Source organism: Bison bison, unplaced genomic scaffold (genome assembly GCF_000754665.1).
Source record: "Bison bison bison isolate TAMUID 2011002044 unplaced genomic scaffold, Bison_UMD1.0 scf7180017864141, whole genome shotgun sequence".
Lineage (NCBI taxonomy): Eukaryota > Metazoa > Chordata > Mammalia > Artiodactyla > Bovidae > Bison > Bison bison.
In genome coordinates, this window is record NW_011494713.1 from 3,682,993 (window position 1) to 3,698,588 (window position 15,596).

General features: G+C 53.5%; 2 protein-coding genes and 1 long non-coding RNA gene across 5 annotated transcripts in view; 2 read left to right on the top strand and 1 right to left on the bottom strand.

Annotated features, from left to right (window-relative positions):
* The first annotated feature begins 1,547 nt into the window (after positions 1-1,547).
* On the top strand, positions 1,548-4,223 carry LOC104988683. The gene is made up of 4 exons (XR_825274.1): positions 1,548-3,293; positions 3,566-3,633; positions 3,880-3,939; positions 4,063-4,223. It is a non-coding gene; the product is annotated as an uncharacterized LOC104988683 (long non-coding RNA).
* A 1,182-nt stretch (positions 4,224-5,405) lies between these two features.
* CCL27 (chemokine (C-C motif) ligand 27) lies at positions 5,406-7,915 on the top strand. The gene is made up of 3 exons (XM_010840089.1): positions 5,406-7,277; positions 7,415-7,547; positions 7,742-7,915. The coding sequence occupies exons 1-3, from the start codon at positions 7,208-7,210 to the stop codon at positions 7,896-7,898; spliced, it is 360 nt and encodes a 119-aa protein (XP_010838391.1). The 5' UTR covers positions 5,406-7,207; the 3' UTR covers positions 7,899-7,915.
* Positions 7,916-7,993: 78 nt separating this feature from the next.
* The window catches only part of IL11RA (interleukin 11 receptor, alpha), a 9,669-nt gene continuing 2,066 nt past the window's right edge, over positions 7,994-15,596 (bottom strand). For all 3 annotated transcript variants that reach the window (XM_010840092.1, XM_010840091.1, XM_010840093.1), the window contains exons 2-13: positions 14,384-14,483; positions 14,032-14,092; positions 12,641-12,810; positions 12,392-12,506; positions 12,209-12,241; positions 11,957-12,123; positions 11,110-11,273; positions 9,886-10,027; positions 9,441-9,560; positions 9,226-9,322; positions 8,896-8,978; positions 7,994-8,399 (exon numbers count right to left, since the gene is read on the bottom strand). In XM_010840092.1, coding sequence (XP_010838394.1) covers positions 8,383-8,399; positions 8,896-8,978; positions 9,226-9,322; positions 9,441-9,560; positions 9,886-10,027; positions 11,110-11,273; positions 11,957-12,123; positions 12,209-12,241; positions 12,392-12,506; positions 12,641-12,810; positions 14,032-14,092; positions 14,384-14,483 — 1,269 coding nt within the window. In that variant the 3' untranslated portion in view covers positions 7,994-8,382. The remainder of the gene's footprint in view (positions 8,400-8,895; positions 8,979-9,225; positions 9,323-9,440; positions 9,561-9,885; positions 10,028-11,109; positions 11,274-11,956; positions 12,124-12,208; positions 12,242-12,391; positions 12,507-12,640; positions 12,811-14,031; positions 14,093-14,383; positions 14,484-15,596) is intronic.

Genomic DNA, 15,596 nt, shown 5'->3' on the forward strand with positions numbered 1-15,596 from the left:
CAGAGACTTTTCTGGTGGTCCAGTGGTTAAGACTCTGAGCTTCCAAGGCAGGAACACAGGTTTGATTCCAGTCAGGAACTAAGGTCCCACATGCTGCACAACGCAGCCAAAATAAATAAATTAAAAGAAAAAACAGCATGTTCAAATGCCTTCAAGAGGATGACACTGCAAACCTTCCCCTAATAGGGCAATTCAGTCCCCTTCCCTAGTCCAAAAAGTTGCATGTTGAGGTTCTCAGAGCTAAAGACAAACAGTGGGAAATGGGAACAGGGAAGCTATGGGAACAGCGAGTTATGAAAGGGAAAAAAGGTTCACCCAGACAGATGGAGAGAGTGGGGAGTGTATTCAGTGGAAAGGTATTCTGATAGCAATTCTTGTTGTTTCGTTGCTAAGTCCTGTCTGAGTTTTTGTGACCCCATGGACTGTAGCCTGCCAGGCTCCTCTGTCCATGGGATTTCCCAGGCAAGAATACTGGAGTGGGCTGCCTTTTCCTTCTCCAGGGGATCTTCCCAACCCAAGAATCAAACCTGTGTCTCCTGCATTGTCAGATGGATTATTTACCGCTGAGCCAGTAGGGAAGCCCAGGAGCTCTTTCAATTCAACTGCTATTCAATTTAGACACAAACCACCCAGATCTAGTGTTAGATTCCACAGGTTTAAGGGCACAATCCCAACAAGCTTGCTTGAGATGCCAGCAACAAGTAGGGTCCTCAGGCTGCCTGCATTTCTGACTAACTAGCTACAAGTCCAGGAAGTTCTTAAACTCAGATCTAAGAGTTCACTAGAATGACTCATAGAACTCAGAAGTTCTATACTCACAATTAGTTTTTAATAAAGTAGGACTCTCAAGAGTCTTCTCCAACACCATAGTTCAAAAGCATCAATTCTTCAGCACTCAGCTTTCTTTATAGTCCAACTCTCACATCCATACATGACCACTGGAAAAACCATAGCCTTGACTAGACGGACCTTTGTTGACAAAGTAATGTCTCTGCTTTTTCATTTGCTGTCTAGGTTGGTCATAACTTTCCTTCCAAGGAGTAAGCATCTTTTAATTTCACAGCTGCAATCACCATCTGCAGTGATTTTGGAGCCGAGAAAAATAGTCAGCCACTGTTTCTGCTGTTTCCCCATCTATTTGCCATGAAGTGATGGGACCGGATGCCATGATCTTAGTTTTCTGAATGTTGAGCCGAAGAATTGATGGTTTTGAACTGTGGTGTTGGAGAAGACTCTTGAGAGTCCCTTGGACTGCAAGGAGATTCAACCAGTCCATCCTAAAGGAGATCAGTCCTGGGTGTTCATTGGAAGGACTGATGTTGAAGCTGAAACTCCAATACTTTGGCCACCTGATATGAAGAGCTGACTCATTGGAAAAGACCCTGATGCTGGGAAAGATTGAGGACAGGAGGAGAAGGGGACGACAGAGGATGAGATGGTTGGATAGCATCACCGACTCGATGGACATGAGTTTGGGTGGACTCTGGGAGTTGGTGGTGGGCAGGGAGGCCTGGCGTGCTGCGGTTCATGGGGTTGCAAACAGTGGGACACGACTGAGTGACTGAACTGAACTGAACTGAATATAAATCAGGAATATCCAAATGGAAAGATACACAAGGAGGATTTCAATGCAGAGCTCCCATGCTCTTTCCCCATGGAGACACAAAGGGCACATCACCCTCCTAGTACGTGTTCGCCAACAGTACATGTTCACCAAACAGGAAGGTCATGAACTTTGGTGTCCAGAATTTTTATTGAGACTTCAAACATAGGCAAGAATGAATTGTTGGTGACATAACTCTATCTCCCCAGCCAGGTTGGCTCAAAGCCTCAATTCTGCAATGATACGGTTGGTCTTTCTGCTGACCAGCCTCTATCCCAAGTCACCTCGTCTCTTAGCATAAATTCAGGTGTGACCCAAGGGGCTCACAAATAGCAAAGAACTTGTATTAGTTGGGATATTCCAAAGATGTAGTGTCTCCCTTTCAGGAATAGGGACAAAGGCCAAATTATTATACAATAGACAGAGCCCTGCATCTGAGTGAAGGGATGTGAATCACCAAAGTGGTGGGGACCAGGCCTCCTGCAGACATGACTTGGCTGCAGCAGGGCAGGACTGCCACTGTGGGTGTGAGAGCAAGTGTTAGTAAGGATGAGTGTGGTAGAGGCACAGCTTCTCCATGCCCAGACTGCAATGCTTCCAACTGGCATCAGTGGATTTGTCTGTCACCTGTCTGTATGTAGTTCAAGCAGGGGAAGATAGATACAAGAGGGAAAAAGAGTATGGGGTGGTGGGAAGAGGAGAGGTGAATTTATTCTCCACACTTCAGCTTAAGGGAACTTTTACTTCATTCATTTCTTGTCATTTTCTCCCATACTGTCCAGCCACAAGGCTCTCTCCCAGACTCCTCAGACCAACTAGGGCAGCTATTTCCAACCTCCCACACTAAGTTAATTGCTCTTTCCTGCCTTTAGTCGAATAGCCTCTACAGCCCCCAGCCAGTTAGCTTCCTCTATGTGATCTTATTGTCTCTTTTGACCCCCACCCCCACCCCACCCCGTGCAGGTCCAACCCAGATGATAAGCTCTCTGAGGGCAGAATCTGTGCCTGTCTTCTTTACTGCTGTTTCCTCATGCCCACACACATTACCCAGCACAGAGTAGTCACTAAATAAATATTGGTTATGACTGCAGGAACAAAAATCTCCGGAAACGAGGTCTCAGTTCAGAGAGGAAGGTCTGTTGACCCATGCCACTCAGCCAACAAGTATTCCTATAGCATGGCCTGTCTAGACTGGGCCCTCTCTGGAGACCTATTCCTCCTCTGCCCAGTATAATATACATAGAATAGGTCAGACAAGAAAGGCAACTGTCAGAGCAGAAGCCAAGATGGAGAGGAGAGGGGATTGGTAAAACAGTACAGGACAGCGTCGCAGAGCTCTTTTCTTGCTGCCTGATGCTGAGGTCTCCGTCTTCCCAGGGTGGAGCTCCAATATCTGGCTCCATCCTTATAAAAGAGGGCTCTGTGCCCTGCACCTTAGTAATAAATACCGACTCTCCCCACACCACCCCCTCCCCGCTTTAGACATAGACTCTGGCTCCACCTCCTAGTGTGACATCTGGTCTCCGCCTCCTCCGAAGAGATGCTAAGGCTCCGCCCCTTCCGGGTAATAGGTAAGCCCCACCCCTAGAGCGTGACGCCGTCACTGTGACATAACGTAAAGGTCTGCTTCCGGGGTGGAGCCAGGGAGGGTGGGCGTTTAGGCTGCGCCGACCCCTCAGCCCCCCTGCAGGTGACCCTATCCCCCGAAAATCCTCACCCGGGGCCCCAAATATCCCGGCCCTATGACCTCCAAGCCCTATCCACCTAAATGCCCCATGCCCCCGAGGTGACCGACCTCCCAATCCCTTAATGTCTAGTGCTTCCCAGATCTTCAGCCCTGTCCCGAGTCTTCCCAGGGCACCTGTCTCATATTACCCGAGAACAAGTCAGTCTTGTCCACAGAATGACAGAGAAGGGGACCTGGGGTTGGGGAATTCTTGATCCAATCATGCCGCTCCCCAGGAGACGTTCGGAACCCAGGACATGTCGGGATTGAGGAGATACGAGGTGGCGCTGGAGGCGGAGGAGGAGTGAGTGGAGGCGGGGTTCTGCGGAGGAGGAACCTAAGCCGCTCCGGGGTTGGGGGGTGGGGAGGGCGCGTGTTCTTTGGGGGCGGGAGAAGCGGGAGGGGTGGGGCCTCTTAGGGGCGTGGGCTATCGAGAACCGCCTCTAGGGGGCGGGGCGGAGCCTTCCAAGAGAAGGGCCAGGCGTCCAAGGGGCGGAGTCTGTGGGGTCAGCCCCGCTCCGCCCCGCCCGGCTCTGCCTTCTCTTTGCAGGATCTACTGGGGCTGCTTCTACTTTTTCCCCTGGCTGCGCATGTGGCGAAGGGAGCGGAGGTGAGGGGCCTGCGATACCGCGGACCCGCCCGGGGAATGGGCGAAGCTCAGTCCGGGAGAACCGATCGGGGGGAAGCTGGGAGCCCCCGCCCCATCTCATGCCAGTGTCGGGTCGCCCCACAGCTCGGCGCACCCTCGGGAGCAGAAGCTGGAGCCTCTGCGGGGCCTGATGAGCTGTCTGTCAAGTGGCCTGGGCACTGCTCCCCAGCGCTCCGGCCGCAGCCTCCCCCGCCGCACCCCCGCCGCCACTACTCAGCCAGCCGGTGCATTAAAGATTTAAACCAGAGCCACCGTGCTGCCCTCCTGACTCTGACGCCGCTGCCGCCATTCGGGCTGGGAGCCCCTCTCCACGCCGGCTGTTTTCCTTACTGACAGGGCCTCTCTCCCTGATAGAGTGCCCGTCCGTGTACAGGCTCCCATTATTCCTAACGGTCCCTCATCAGAATCAACCTCCCCTTACTATCAATGACTGCCTTCCACCACCTAATCCCTCACCCCGCCACACACACACTCGTCACTCTGAGTGCCCTGTATGGAGGGAACTGAATAATCCTGACCTGGTCCTCCTCCCAACCTGATCCCCGCATCCCTAAATTCTCACAACCCCAGCTCTCTGCTGCCACCTTCCTCCTAGACAGGACTTTGCCAGGTGTCTGAAGAATCTTCTCCTGGGAGAGGATCTAAAATATTTTTCAAGTCCATAGTTGTAGGAAGTAGGCTGTGAGAGGAGGGAAGGATTCATAGAAGCTGTGCTGTCAGCCTGCCATAGGGGAATTACTTAGAACTGTTGAAGGTCTTTCCTACAGTTAACACCCCAGCTACTGGCTCCTCCAGTCTGATCCCAAGTTTAAAGATAATTGACATCAGGGAATTCCCTGATGGTCCAGTGGTTAAGATTAGTGTGCTCCCACCATAGGGAGCACAGGTTCCATCCAGGGTTGGGAAACTAAGATCCTGCATGCCAGTGTGGCACAGCCAATAAATAAATAAATGAAGTACAAAGATTCTTGGCATCAGTCCCCCATGTTACCTCCCTAGGAGAACCTAGTGGCCCCTGCTCCCTACCTTCCTTGTCTGCCTTGTCATCTAGTTGGCCTGATATCCACTAGTTCCTAAAGTGATGAAGGGTCAGGGACTCCTAGGGGACCTTCTTTCAATTAGGGACTTGCCCCAGCACCAGGGAGGGCACCAAGAATTAAGCTAAAGAGAGAGCTCAGTTTGTGAGTGGGGGCAGAGCTGGCTTTCAGCCTGGGCCGACCCTGCCATAGCAGGCTATAGCTGGCCCTGTCTTTGGAGAAGCCAGAAGGGAGAGATGGGTACATATCTGGAAGACTTGGTTTCTTCCTTCCAAGCCCTCTGGACTGACTGGTCTGGAAAAGACTACATGGTGTGTGACACCAGCTGATGAAGATTTGTGACAAGATGATGGTACCTTAGTGGCTGCACCAAGCTCTGGGGCACAAGTCCATACTGGAGGGTGGGTAAAAGACTGTAAGGCCTCTGGTATTAGAAATTCCAAGATGAGTGACCTCTGGGTTGTGGCCACCCTCAAGAATGGATGCAGGCTCTTGAGGCATTTCCTCACAATGTCTGCATCAAGAACCCTGACCAAAGTGGAGCACCCTGTCCAACCCTGGACCTAAACCTCAGAATCCTCAGGATACTCAGACTTCCTGAATATCCACAAAACAGACTCCAGGGAAAGACCTCTGAGCCTTAACCTGGACAGGAGCACGAGGAGAAGCTCGAGTTGTTCAGCCTGGGAGGGAATTAGTCCCTATTCTGGGAGCCGATGGTGCCTTCTGATTGGTGCAGCAGGAAGATGCCCAGGGAAGTGTGAGTCCCTGTCCCAAGAGTAGGCCGGCCCCACAGAGGGTAGGTAGCTGGTCACAGAGCACAAGGTTGCAGACGGCATCCCTGAAACAACCAGATAAGGGCTGGATTATTGGGTTATGACTCAGTTTACATTTCACATAGAGAGCAGGACAGGAGGGTTGAAATCTCCAGACCGAGAGTGGGAAATTCTTCAAGGTGCCAAGGGCACTAAACTTAGCAGCTTGCCCCCACCCTTTGCTGGTCCCAGCTTCCTGGAAAGGACAAGAGGAGGAAGAGGAGGCATAGTTTTGCATTGGGGTGGAGGGATTAAGGGGAAGAGGAGTTAAGGACCGGATACAGGATTAAAAGAGAAGGGACAGGAAGGAGATGGAAGCTTGGGGTTTGAGCAAGAGTATGGGGTGCAGAGGGTGTAAGGGTTGGTTGTGTTGGGGTTGGGGGGCGTCTTCCAGGCCAACAATAGAGAGAAACAGGAATTTGAATAGAATAAAGGAGAGATAATTGAGCTCTGGAATTTGATGTCTCAAAAAGTCAAGGACTGGAAGCCCCAGGCCCCTGCTGGTAGAAGGCTGGCATTTCTGGAACAGGACTTGGCAAAAACAGGAAGGTAAGATTTCTTGGGTCTTTTATCTGTTTGACAGCAGCAACCTGGCACCAAAGAACTTTGATCTTCCCTCATGTGCACTCTTATCTACCTCATCCTTCCTCTGTCTCATCTTCCTGGAAAAGCAACCCCCACCTCAGTTATCCCCAAGGCACCGCATTACCACCCAAAAGGGACTTCTCCCAGCTTCTCACTCTGAATGTGACTGGCCCAGGAGAGACGACGACTCAGTCTGCTTTTGGGACCCATTCCCATCAATGTCTGCTGATAAGACAAGCAGGCTAAGACAGGAAACAGGGAGGGGAAAACGAAAGCAAGCTGGTGCCAGCCTGCCCTGTGCTCACACCCTACCAACAGTGCCCCCATCAGAATTTGGGTGTGCTAGTGTGATTGTGTGGTGGGATGACTGTGAAAAAACAACTGTGTGGGAGTGGGACTTTGAGTATAACTGGGGCTATATGATTCTGTCTGGGGTTGTCTGACCATGTGAGGTTGATCCAGTGACAGGTGTGACTGTGAATGTGTAACTACAGGTATGTGTGAATGTCCTCACTGGATGCCACTGTGGATCCTCTGCCCCCTTTACTGTACCATCAGCCCCCACGTGCATAACCCATCTCCCCAGCTTCTCTGCCCAGGACTTAGGAGTCCATGGAAAACGGCAGTCCTAAAAAAGGAGGGGTCTGTGGTAATTAGAGCCCAGGAATGTCACAAGATGAGCAATACATCTTCACCTGCGGCTGACTCACCTGGTGCCCCAGGTATAAAAGGCACCCAGATTAAAGGTAGGGAAGGAGGAGGAGAGAGAAGGAAGTATCCAGGCTGAGCATCATGAAGGGGCCCTCACCCACCAGCAGCCTCCTGCTGCTCCTGTTGTTCCTGAGCCCAGACCCTGGAGGAGGTGAGTGAGTGGGCGTCTAGAAGGCCTGGGTTTGGATGAATGGGATGGAGGGAAAGGGGCCCAGGAAGCCCAGCCTCCAGCCTTCTGATGGAGTTTGGGGTCAGAAGCCCTCTGAACACATGGTCCTGTTCCCCTAGCATTCCCACTGGCACTCAGCACTGCATGCTGTACTCAGCTCTACCGACAGCCACTCCCAAACAAGCTACTGAGGAGGGTCATCCGAGTGGAACTTCAGGAAGCTGACGGGGACTGTCACCTCCAAGCCTTCGTGTGAGCTTTGACTCTGCCCCTGATTTGTCCCTGACTCTGACCTCAGTCCCAACCCCGGATGCTGATCTCAACCCCATCCCGATTGCTAATTCTGATGCCAACTCAGGTTTTCATCTGGCCTCTGCCTCTTAACTCCTGGGTCTCACCCTCATTCCCCCAGTTATGACCGTAGCTTTGAACCTTTCCTTTCCCAGGCTTCACCTGTCTCAACGCAGGGTCTGCATCCACCCCCAGAACCGCAGCCTGATTCGGTGGTTTGAACGCCAAGGGAAGATGCTCCAGGGAACTCAGCCCAACCAGAGTTTGGAGCTCAAAGGGAAAATGGGCTGGGGCCCCCAGAAGCCAAAGTAATAAAGCAGTGATGCATAATAGTCTCTGACTGTGGTCTCCAAGTTTGATGCACTCTCCTGTGAGTCCTGAATCTGGAGCTGTGAGACATGTCAATAGACAGAACCTCCTCATTCTCTTTATTCACACCCTCACAACTCCCTCCAGGGGCAAAGCCAAGAGCATAAGACCCACACACACTCCCCAGGTACCTATATACATACATGCAGAGAACACATGTCCCCTGTCTCACATACACTTGGACACACACAGCCATACACATCTACACACATTCTTCGGGTAGACCTCCAGCTCTGGGATGAAGTCAGAGGTCCAGGCACCTTTCAACTGGCAAGTTGGGAACACAGAGTCTCATAGAAATGGGCTCCAAACAGAACTTCCAGCTGAGAACCCGCCTCCATGGGGATCTGCTGTCCTGCCTGGGTTCTATCTGTCCATCCATCCACACCAGCATTGGGTGGAATCAGCTGAAGGCCTCCAAGGTCCTCTACAGGTTTGGGACTCCTGCAAGAAAGAGGAAAATCAAGGGAGATGGTAGGACTAGATCTTGTCCCAGATCCCCTGAGAATGAGGGAGGGGACCCAGTTATGAGCCCAACACTCCAAGAATGAATAGGGCAGCCACTTTTGTGTAAGCCCCAACACCCTGGGGATGAGGGAGTAGATCTAGCTCTGGGCCCAGGCACATCAAGAAATAGGGGAGGGGATCCAGATACCCCAAGAATAAAGATGGACATCCAGCTCAGAGCATAATACCCTGAAAATGAAGGAGTCCCATCTAGGAGCCCCAGCATCCTGCAAGAGACAGAAGAGACCCAGCTCTAAGCCCAGGGACTCAAGAATGAAAGGCCCCTCTCTGAGTCCAGAAGTCATAAGAATGAGGAGACCCACCTTTGATTCCCAAAACCCTTATGAGGATTAAGGCATGTGGCTCTTAATCCATACAGTCAAAATGAGGTCACACATCTCCCAAGTCCAAACCTCCCAAATGTCACACTCACCTGGAAGCTTGTCCACTGAAATCATTGGGGCCAAGAGCCCAGATTTTTGGGGTCCATCCTTCTCATCTGGTCTCAACCTTAGCCTAGAGCACAAAAAAGAAGTTGTCTCCCTAACAATGTGGGGCATCTCAGACTCTTCCAAAAAGGTTTTATTAGTAAAGGATCAAGAGAGCAAAGAGTAGAATCATGAAGTTGGGAGTGGAAGAGGGAGGAAGAATGGTTCCAGAATCAGATATGCTGGGATTGGGGTCATGAGGGGTAGGAATGGGTGTGGTCTGTGAGTATCAGAGCATCTGTGTAGGATCAGAGGCTAAGGGGCCAGTCACTTACCAGAGCCCCAATGCCAGGGCCCCAGCCACCAGTCCCAGGAAAGAGAAGATTCCCAAAGATGCCAGCACGGCCACCTGCTCCAGGGGGTCTCTGTGGTCTGAGGCAGAGGGTCAGATGTCAGCTGCAAGAGCAAGCCTGCCTGACCAGACTCGGTGTCCCCTTTTTCCTGGGGCTTTGTCATTCTCTCCCACCTTTGCCCATCTGCTTAAGCTCACCAAGTGGCTGTGGGTCGGGTAGAAGGGACGGCTTTGGGGGAGCGGGGCTGTCTGCCTGAGGTTCTTCCTCTGTCTGTGTGTGTTGCTGGTCCCCAACTGGCATCTCCTTCGGTAGGGGCTCTGGAGGGAGATGAGACCTGAGAAGTGTCCACGAGGGGTGGGGACAGAGGCCAGAGCCTGCCAGGTGCCAGGAGAGGCCAGGGCCGGGGTTGGACCCTGCGGCGCCTAGGAGGCAGAGCTCGAAGGGGCAGAGCCAGCTTTCGGTAAGTAAGCAGGGGTAAAGGCTGAGAGACAGGGTTAAAGCTAGAGCGGGGCTTACGCTAGGGCAGGGCTGCAGGCAGTACAGCTGAAGCCTGGGGCCGCAATTGCAATGTGGCCAGCTAGTCCCTGCAGATAGATACTAGTTGGCTTGGCCTCTGCCCTTTCCTTAGGCTCTGTCTCTCACCAGTGCTTGGAGTCCCCCAGGCCTCGGGGCTCCAGGAGCTCCAGGTGCCAGCATCCAGAAAGTCCCGGGCGCTGACCCGCACTACATGGGGCAGCCCAGCCACAGCATCGGTGATCACCTCCTCCAATCCAGCTGGCTCCACCTGGGAGTGCAGATAGTTCCCTGGCAGGTTATCCAGTTATAAGCACTCAGCCTTCCTGCCCTCCCACCCGCCTCCAGCCCCAGTCTGCAAAAAGCACCCTTTCCTCCCAGTCCAGTCCCTGTCAGTCTGATGCAGCCTTCTGAGCTTCATATAGGGTGGCTGGTGGTGTTAGGTCTACACCTAGCGTTCACAAGACAAAAGTGCATAGTGGTTCTGTAGATAGGCTGTGATTTCAGACTGACTGCCTGGGTTCAGATCTTTGCTGTGCCACTTACTGAGTGACCTTGGGCCTCTCTCTGTGCCTCAGTTTCTCCATTTGTAAAACAGAGGTGAATAGACCTAAAGGAGATAGTACATGTGTACACCTAAAGTACACCTAAGGCTAAGTCACTTCAGTCGTGTCTGACTCTGTGCGACCCCAGAGACGACAGCCCACCAGGCTCCCCCGTCCCTGGGATTCTCCAGGCAAGAACACTGGAGTGGGTTGCCATTTCCTTCTCCAATGCATGAAAGTGAAAAGTGAAAGTGAAGTCGCTCAGTCACGTCCGACCCTCAGCGATCCCATGGACTGCAGCCTTCCAGGCTCCTCCGTCCATGGGATTTTCCAGTCAAGAGTACTGGAGTGGGGTGCCATTGCCTTCTCTGAAAGTACACCTAAAGGAGATAGTAAATGTGAAGCACAGTGCTTGGCAGACAGTGTTCAGTAAATATTGGTTATTATCTGAGGCAGCAGCTCCCTGGGCCTGATGCTAGCAATCTCTGCCACCTCCAGAGGTGGGAATTCACCTTTATTCACACATGAGTATATCAGTGTCTGTGCCTCTGGGTGAAAAGCCCTCCCTTTCCTAGAAAAGTTATTTTTAAAAAGTCACTGCTATCTACCCACAGATGGGCTGACATCAGTTATAGCCCTGGAGGGGGGAGGGAGGAGGCGCAGTCCCTGTGACAAGGCCTGGCCTAGGGAGAGTGCTCTGTAGGCGGAGAGCCCACGGGGCATCAGTGACCTCCCAGATCTGAGGAGATCTGGAGGATCTAGAGACAGGACACACAGCCCCAGACCAGGGTGCACTCCAAGGCCTCACCGTAGACCAGGCTGGATGCTGTGCTGGACGGTACTGCAGACGGAACTTGAGCAGGAAGTGGGGCTGGCGGGGCCAGGAGGCAGGGTATGTCCAGCTAGCACGCAGGCGGCGAGGATAGCCAGGCACTGACTCTACCCGCAGGCCCTGGGGCGGGTCAGGGCGCACTGAGGGCAGGTGAAGGGGGAGGGGGGACACAAAGTCAGAGCACAAGAGAGGGCTCATCCTTCTCCCATCGCCTCCAGAGGGAAGGCAGGTGTGTGCCTAAAAGTCCCAAAGGGGCAGCACTGCCAAGGAACTTGGGGAAATCTTAGGCTTGATCATCCCTTAGGCTCAGGATCTGTCATCCCTGTTATCTGAGGATGGATTTTTGAAATGTTTATTGAGTGAGTTAAAGAGTGATCTGTTTTCCCTCCAAGGAAGATGAGTTGGCCCAAATTCCAGCCAGAGCCTTCATGATCCCCTCCCACACACAAGTCAAGAGGAAGCCAGTGAGGGGTTTCCACTGGGCAGGGAAGATGTGAGATGGAGCTGCATTCAGCACTGGGCCTGGAAGCAGAGAGGCAGCACCGGGGTTGGGCAGCCAGGAAGGACTTGAAAGGGAAAGGGGTGGTGGCAGTAACCTCTAGAAGCTGAAGGAACCCTGCCTCCTAGGGTTCTGATCTCTTTGGATTCTGCTGAAGTCTCCCTGGGGGCCATCTGTGTGCTGAAATAGACTTGTGTTGGGAGGGAACTGTGTGGGAGCTCAGCAGAAGGAGGGTTATGAATTACGGGGCTATCTATACTCTGGGGTCCAGTCTGGGGTCTCTGTGGTAGGGATCTGGGGAGACCTCTAGGACTGGGTACTCACAGATGCTCTGCAAGCTCACATCCAGCAGGCGGGTGCTGGCCCCCAGGGGGTTCACTTCAGTCACATTGATCCGATACTGGCTCCAGAACTCTGCCCCATGGACTATACAGCGGGCCGCCCCAGGGGGGTCCTGTAAGCATGGCCAGGGCCCTGTGGATGGGCTCATCCTAGGAGAAAGGATGTGGTCTTGGACTCTGGAAATGCTCACTGTGGGATACAGCTGGAGCCCCCAGCTTCCCCCTCACGTCCTACCTTTGGCCATCAGCTCCCGGCACAGTCTTCTTCCTGGCAGGGAAGAGGTCATCTGAGGTCAGGAAGGAAAGGAGGGTCCTCCCTCTCTCTCAGGCCTCCTTCAATACCTCCCCACCTACTCCCACACCCACATTTTGCTATACACCCAAATATATAGGCATACACAGCCGATGCTGGACACACCTGTAGGAGGTGAGGTAGCGGGTGGGTAAACCGCTAACCTGGCTGGGACTCCAAGTGCAGGAGAAGTTCTCATAGTCAGCAGCCCGGCAGGAAACAACGGGGCGGGCCGGGGGGTCTAGAGGCAGAGCGCGCAGCTGGAGAGTGAGACGCCCCCAGGCCCTCCCCATCCCAGAGGGCTTCCTCTGGGCCTGCAGTCCCTCAGGAGCCCCACTTCTCATCAACCCCCCACAACACTCCTCCCCAACTCACAGCCTAGCCGCAGGGTCACCATGCCCCTAAGTGCACCGTCCAGGGTCCGGCAGGTATAGGTGCCCTCGTCAGTGCTTTCTGCTTGGGCCAGGACCAGTTTGGGCCCTAGCCCAGAGGCAGGTCCCTGGAGCAGCCTTGTCTCCCCGTCCCGAAACCAGGACACCGGGGCCCTGAGGGTGAGAAGAGATGATGATAGATGGAAGGAAGAGTCAAAGTATGCGTCAGACCACGCCATAGCCCTCCCCTGGCTTCTTGGTATGCTTGTGGTAAAATTCAAACTCCGTTTGCTGGCATACAAAGCCCCTGGTGATCTAGCCCTCACCTTACTTTTTTTCTTCATCACCTCCCTCTCTCCCCTTCCACCACTGCACTTCAGTTAGGTTGTGCTTCTTTCAGTTCAAGACTGTGGCGCTCAGGAATTCCCTAGTGGTCCAGTGGTTAGGACTCTGTGCTTCCATTGCTGAGGGCCCAGGTTCGATCCCTGGTCGGGAAACTAGGATTCTGCAAGCCAGGTCATGGCCAAAAATAAATAAAGTTTAAAAGTATAAAACTGTGATTTTTTTTTTAAAAGTATGGAACTCACTCCCACTTCAGGGCTTTGCACTAGCTGTTCTCTCTGTCAGGAATGCTTGCTTATACCATAACCTTGACTTCCCTGGTGGCTCAGACGGTAAAGTGTCTGTCTACAATGCAGGAGACCCGGGTTCGAGCCCTGGGTTGGGAAGATCCCCTGGAGAAGGTAATGGCAATCCACTCCAGTACTATTGCCTGGAAAATCTCATGGACAGAGGAGCCTGGTAGGCTACAGTCTATGGGGTCGCAAAGAGTCGGACACGACTGAGTGACTTCACTTTCACTTCACTTTCAGAAATCAGCTTCAATATCACCTCCTCATGGATTTCCCTAATGGTCCAGTGTCTAAGACTCCACATTCCCAATGCAGGGGGCCCAGGGGCCCCCAGGTTTGATCCCTCATCAGGGAATTAGACCCCACATGCCACAACTAAGACCCAGTGCAACCAAATAAAATATATATATATCACCTCCTCAGAGAGGCCTTCCCTGATGACCAATAAAAAGTGATCATTCAGTTCTCCTCTTCCACATCACTCCCTTTTGATTTTCTGCCCTGCAGGTATTACTACCTGGCATCTTGCCTGGCTTGTGCATTGCTGTATCCCAGGTCTAGCTAGAAGAGACCAGGCAATTAGCAGGTGCTCAGTATATGTAGGTTGAAGGTTCAGTTGAATAAGGATGGTTTGAGGGTTAGGACAGAGAGATGAAGGTTACAGATACAAGGGGCAAGGATGGGAGGGGTCTGAGGACTGGGCAAGGTCAAGAAAGCGTCATGAGAGGGTTCCATCAACCCAACAGGCCAGTGGAACACTTACCCAGCAGTCACTCCAGGGCAACACAGCATCAGGGCCCTGCCAAGCTGCCCATACTGGACCCCTGTGGAAGGCACTTTTGAGCAGAGGCTCTTCCTTTCCCTCTCTCCCATCCTACCCCACACTTTGTGAGAATGACAGGATAAGGGATGGACTTTTAAGACCCGCGTGGGGTCATAGGGTCAAAGCATCATGTTATAGTCTGGAGAGAGCTCAAAGGGCAGGGTGGAGAGAGAATGTTGCCAGGTTGGATGTCAGTGGTTGGGAGGGTCACAGGGCAGGCCTGAGAAGGGGCTACAGTGCTGGTGGCATCACAAATCAGAGTTGGGGGGTCATAGAGCAGGATTCTTCTTACCTGGGGGGCCCCAGGCCTGGGGGCAGGGAGAGGAGGCAGACACCAGGGCTGCAGCCACGGCCACCAGGACCCTGCTCAGCCCTGAGCAGCTGCTGCTCATCTGCAGGAGAAAAGCAAGGTCAGCGATACCACATGCCCAAGACGGGAGGCTAAAGCCTGCCTCCTCCTCTTCCAAACTGGGGCTTTCTAGGAGGAAGAGGATCCATGTGGGGTAAGGCTATCAGACATCATTGGAGGATCTGATGTAAGGTCCCCTTTCCACCATACACCTAGTGCTGTGTGTGAGTACACACACACACACACACACACACACCATCACACACCATCACACCCTCCTTCTCAGCCATGGGCTAGGCCCAGACAAAGCCGAGGCAACAGCCTCTGCCAGCACCGCACCCCCCACCGCCCCCCACACCACCCTTGGCGCCCACCCCTGGCACCAAGCGCTGGCTCAGGCTCCATCACTCCCATTAACTCCTCCAATCCAGCTGTTGGGAATTTCGTGTCCATCCCCAACTGGCCCAGGGACAGCCGCAGCCTCTGACTGACCTGTGGCCATCCTTGTCACCCTGGGGCGGGGACTGTCAAGAGTAGGTCTGAGCCCACCCTGCTCCCCTGCCATGAGGCCTAGCCCTGCACTGGCTGCCAAGCCTGGCCCCTTGCTCTGGCTATTTGGGCCGCTCCTGTGAGCCTGACTCTGGAATCTTGTTGGTCTCAAGCCTGGGAGGCTGGACAGGGCTAGGGTGCAGGCTGAGGCTGCAGAGTTAAGCAGATCCAGATGCCCGAGCTGCTGCCAGAGGCTGGGGCGGGCGAGGAGCCAGCAGATGGAGACAGGGTGGCGGGAGGGGAGAGGAGGCTGAGGGGAGCTAGGAGCCCGGGGGAACAGGAGGCTGGGTGGGGGCCACGGGACCAGAGATGCCCAGAGATGCCCAGGGATGAGGACCGGGAGGCGGTGGGGGCTGGGCTAGGGCAGCAGGATCTCACAAAGGCTGAAAACATAACCAACTGTGTATGTGTGGGGGATTGGGGTGCTACAAGAGAGGGACTCAGGCTGGGAGAAAACAGGAGGAGAAAGGCAGTGGGGAGGTGGGAACTGGGGCAGGAGAAGGGGCAGATGGGGAAAGGGCCCCAGGCAAGGGCTCTAGAAGAGGGAGAGCCCAAATTCCCCCACCCACAGAACTGAGCAGGGACCTCTATGGGTCTGAGATCGGAA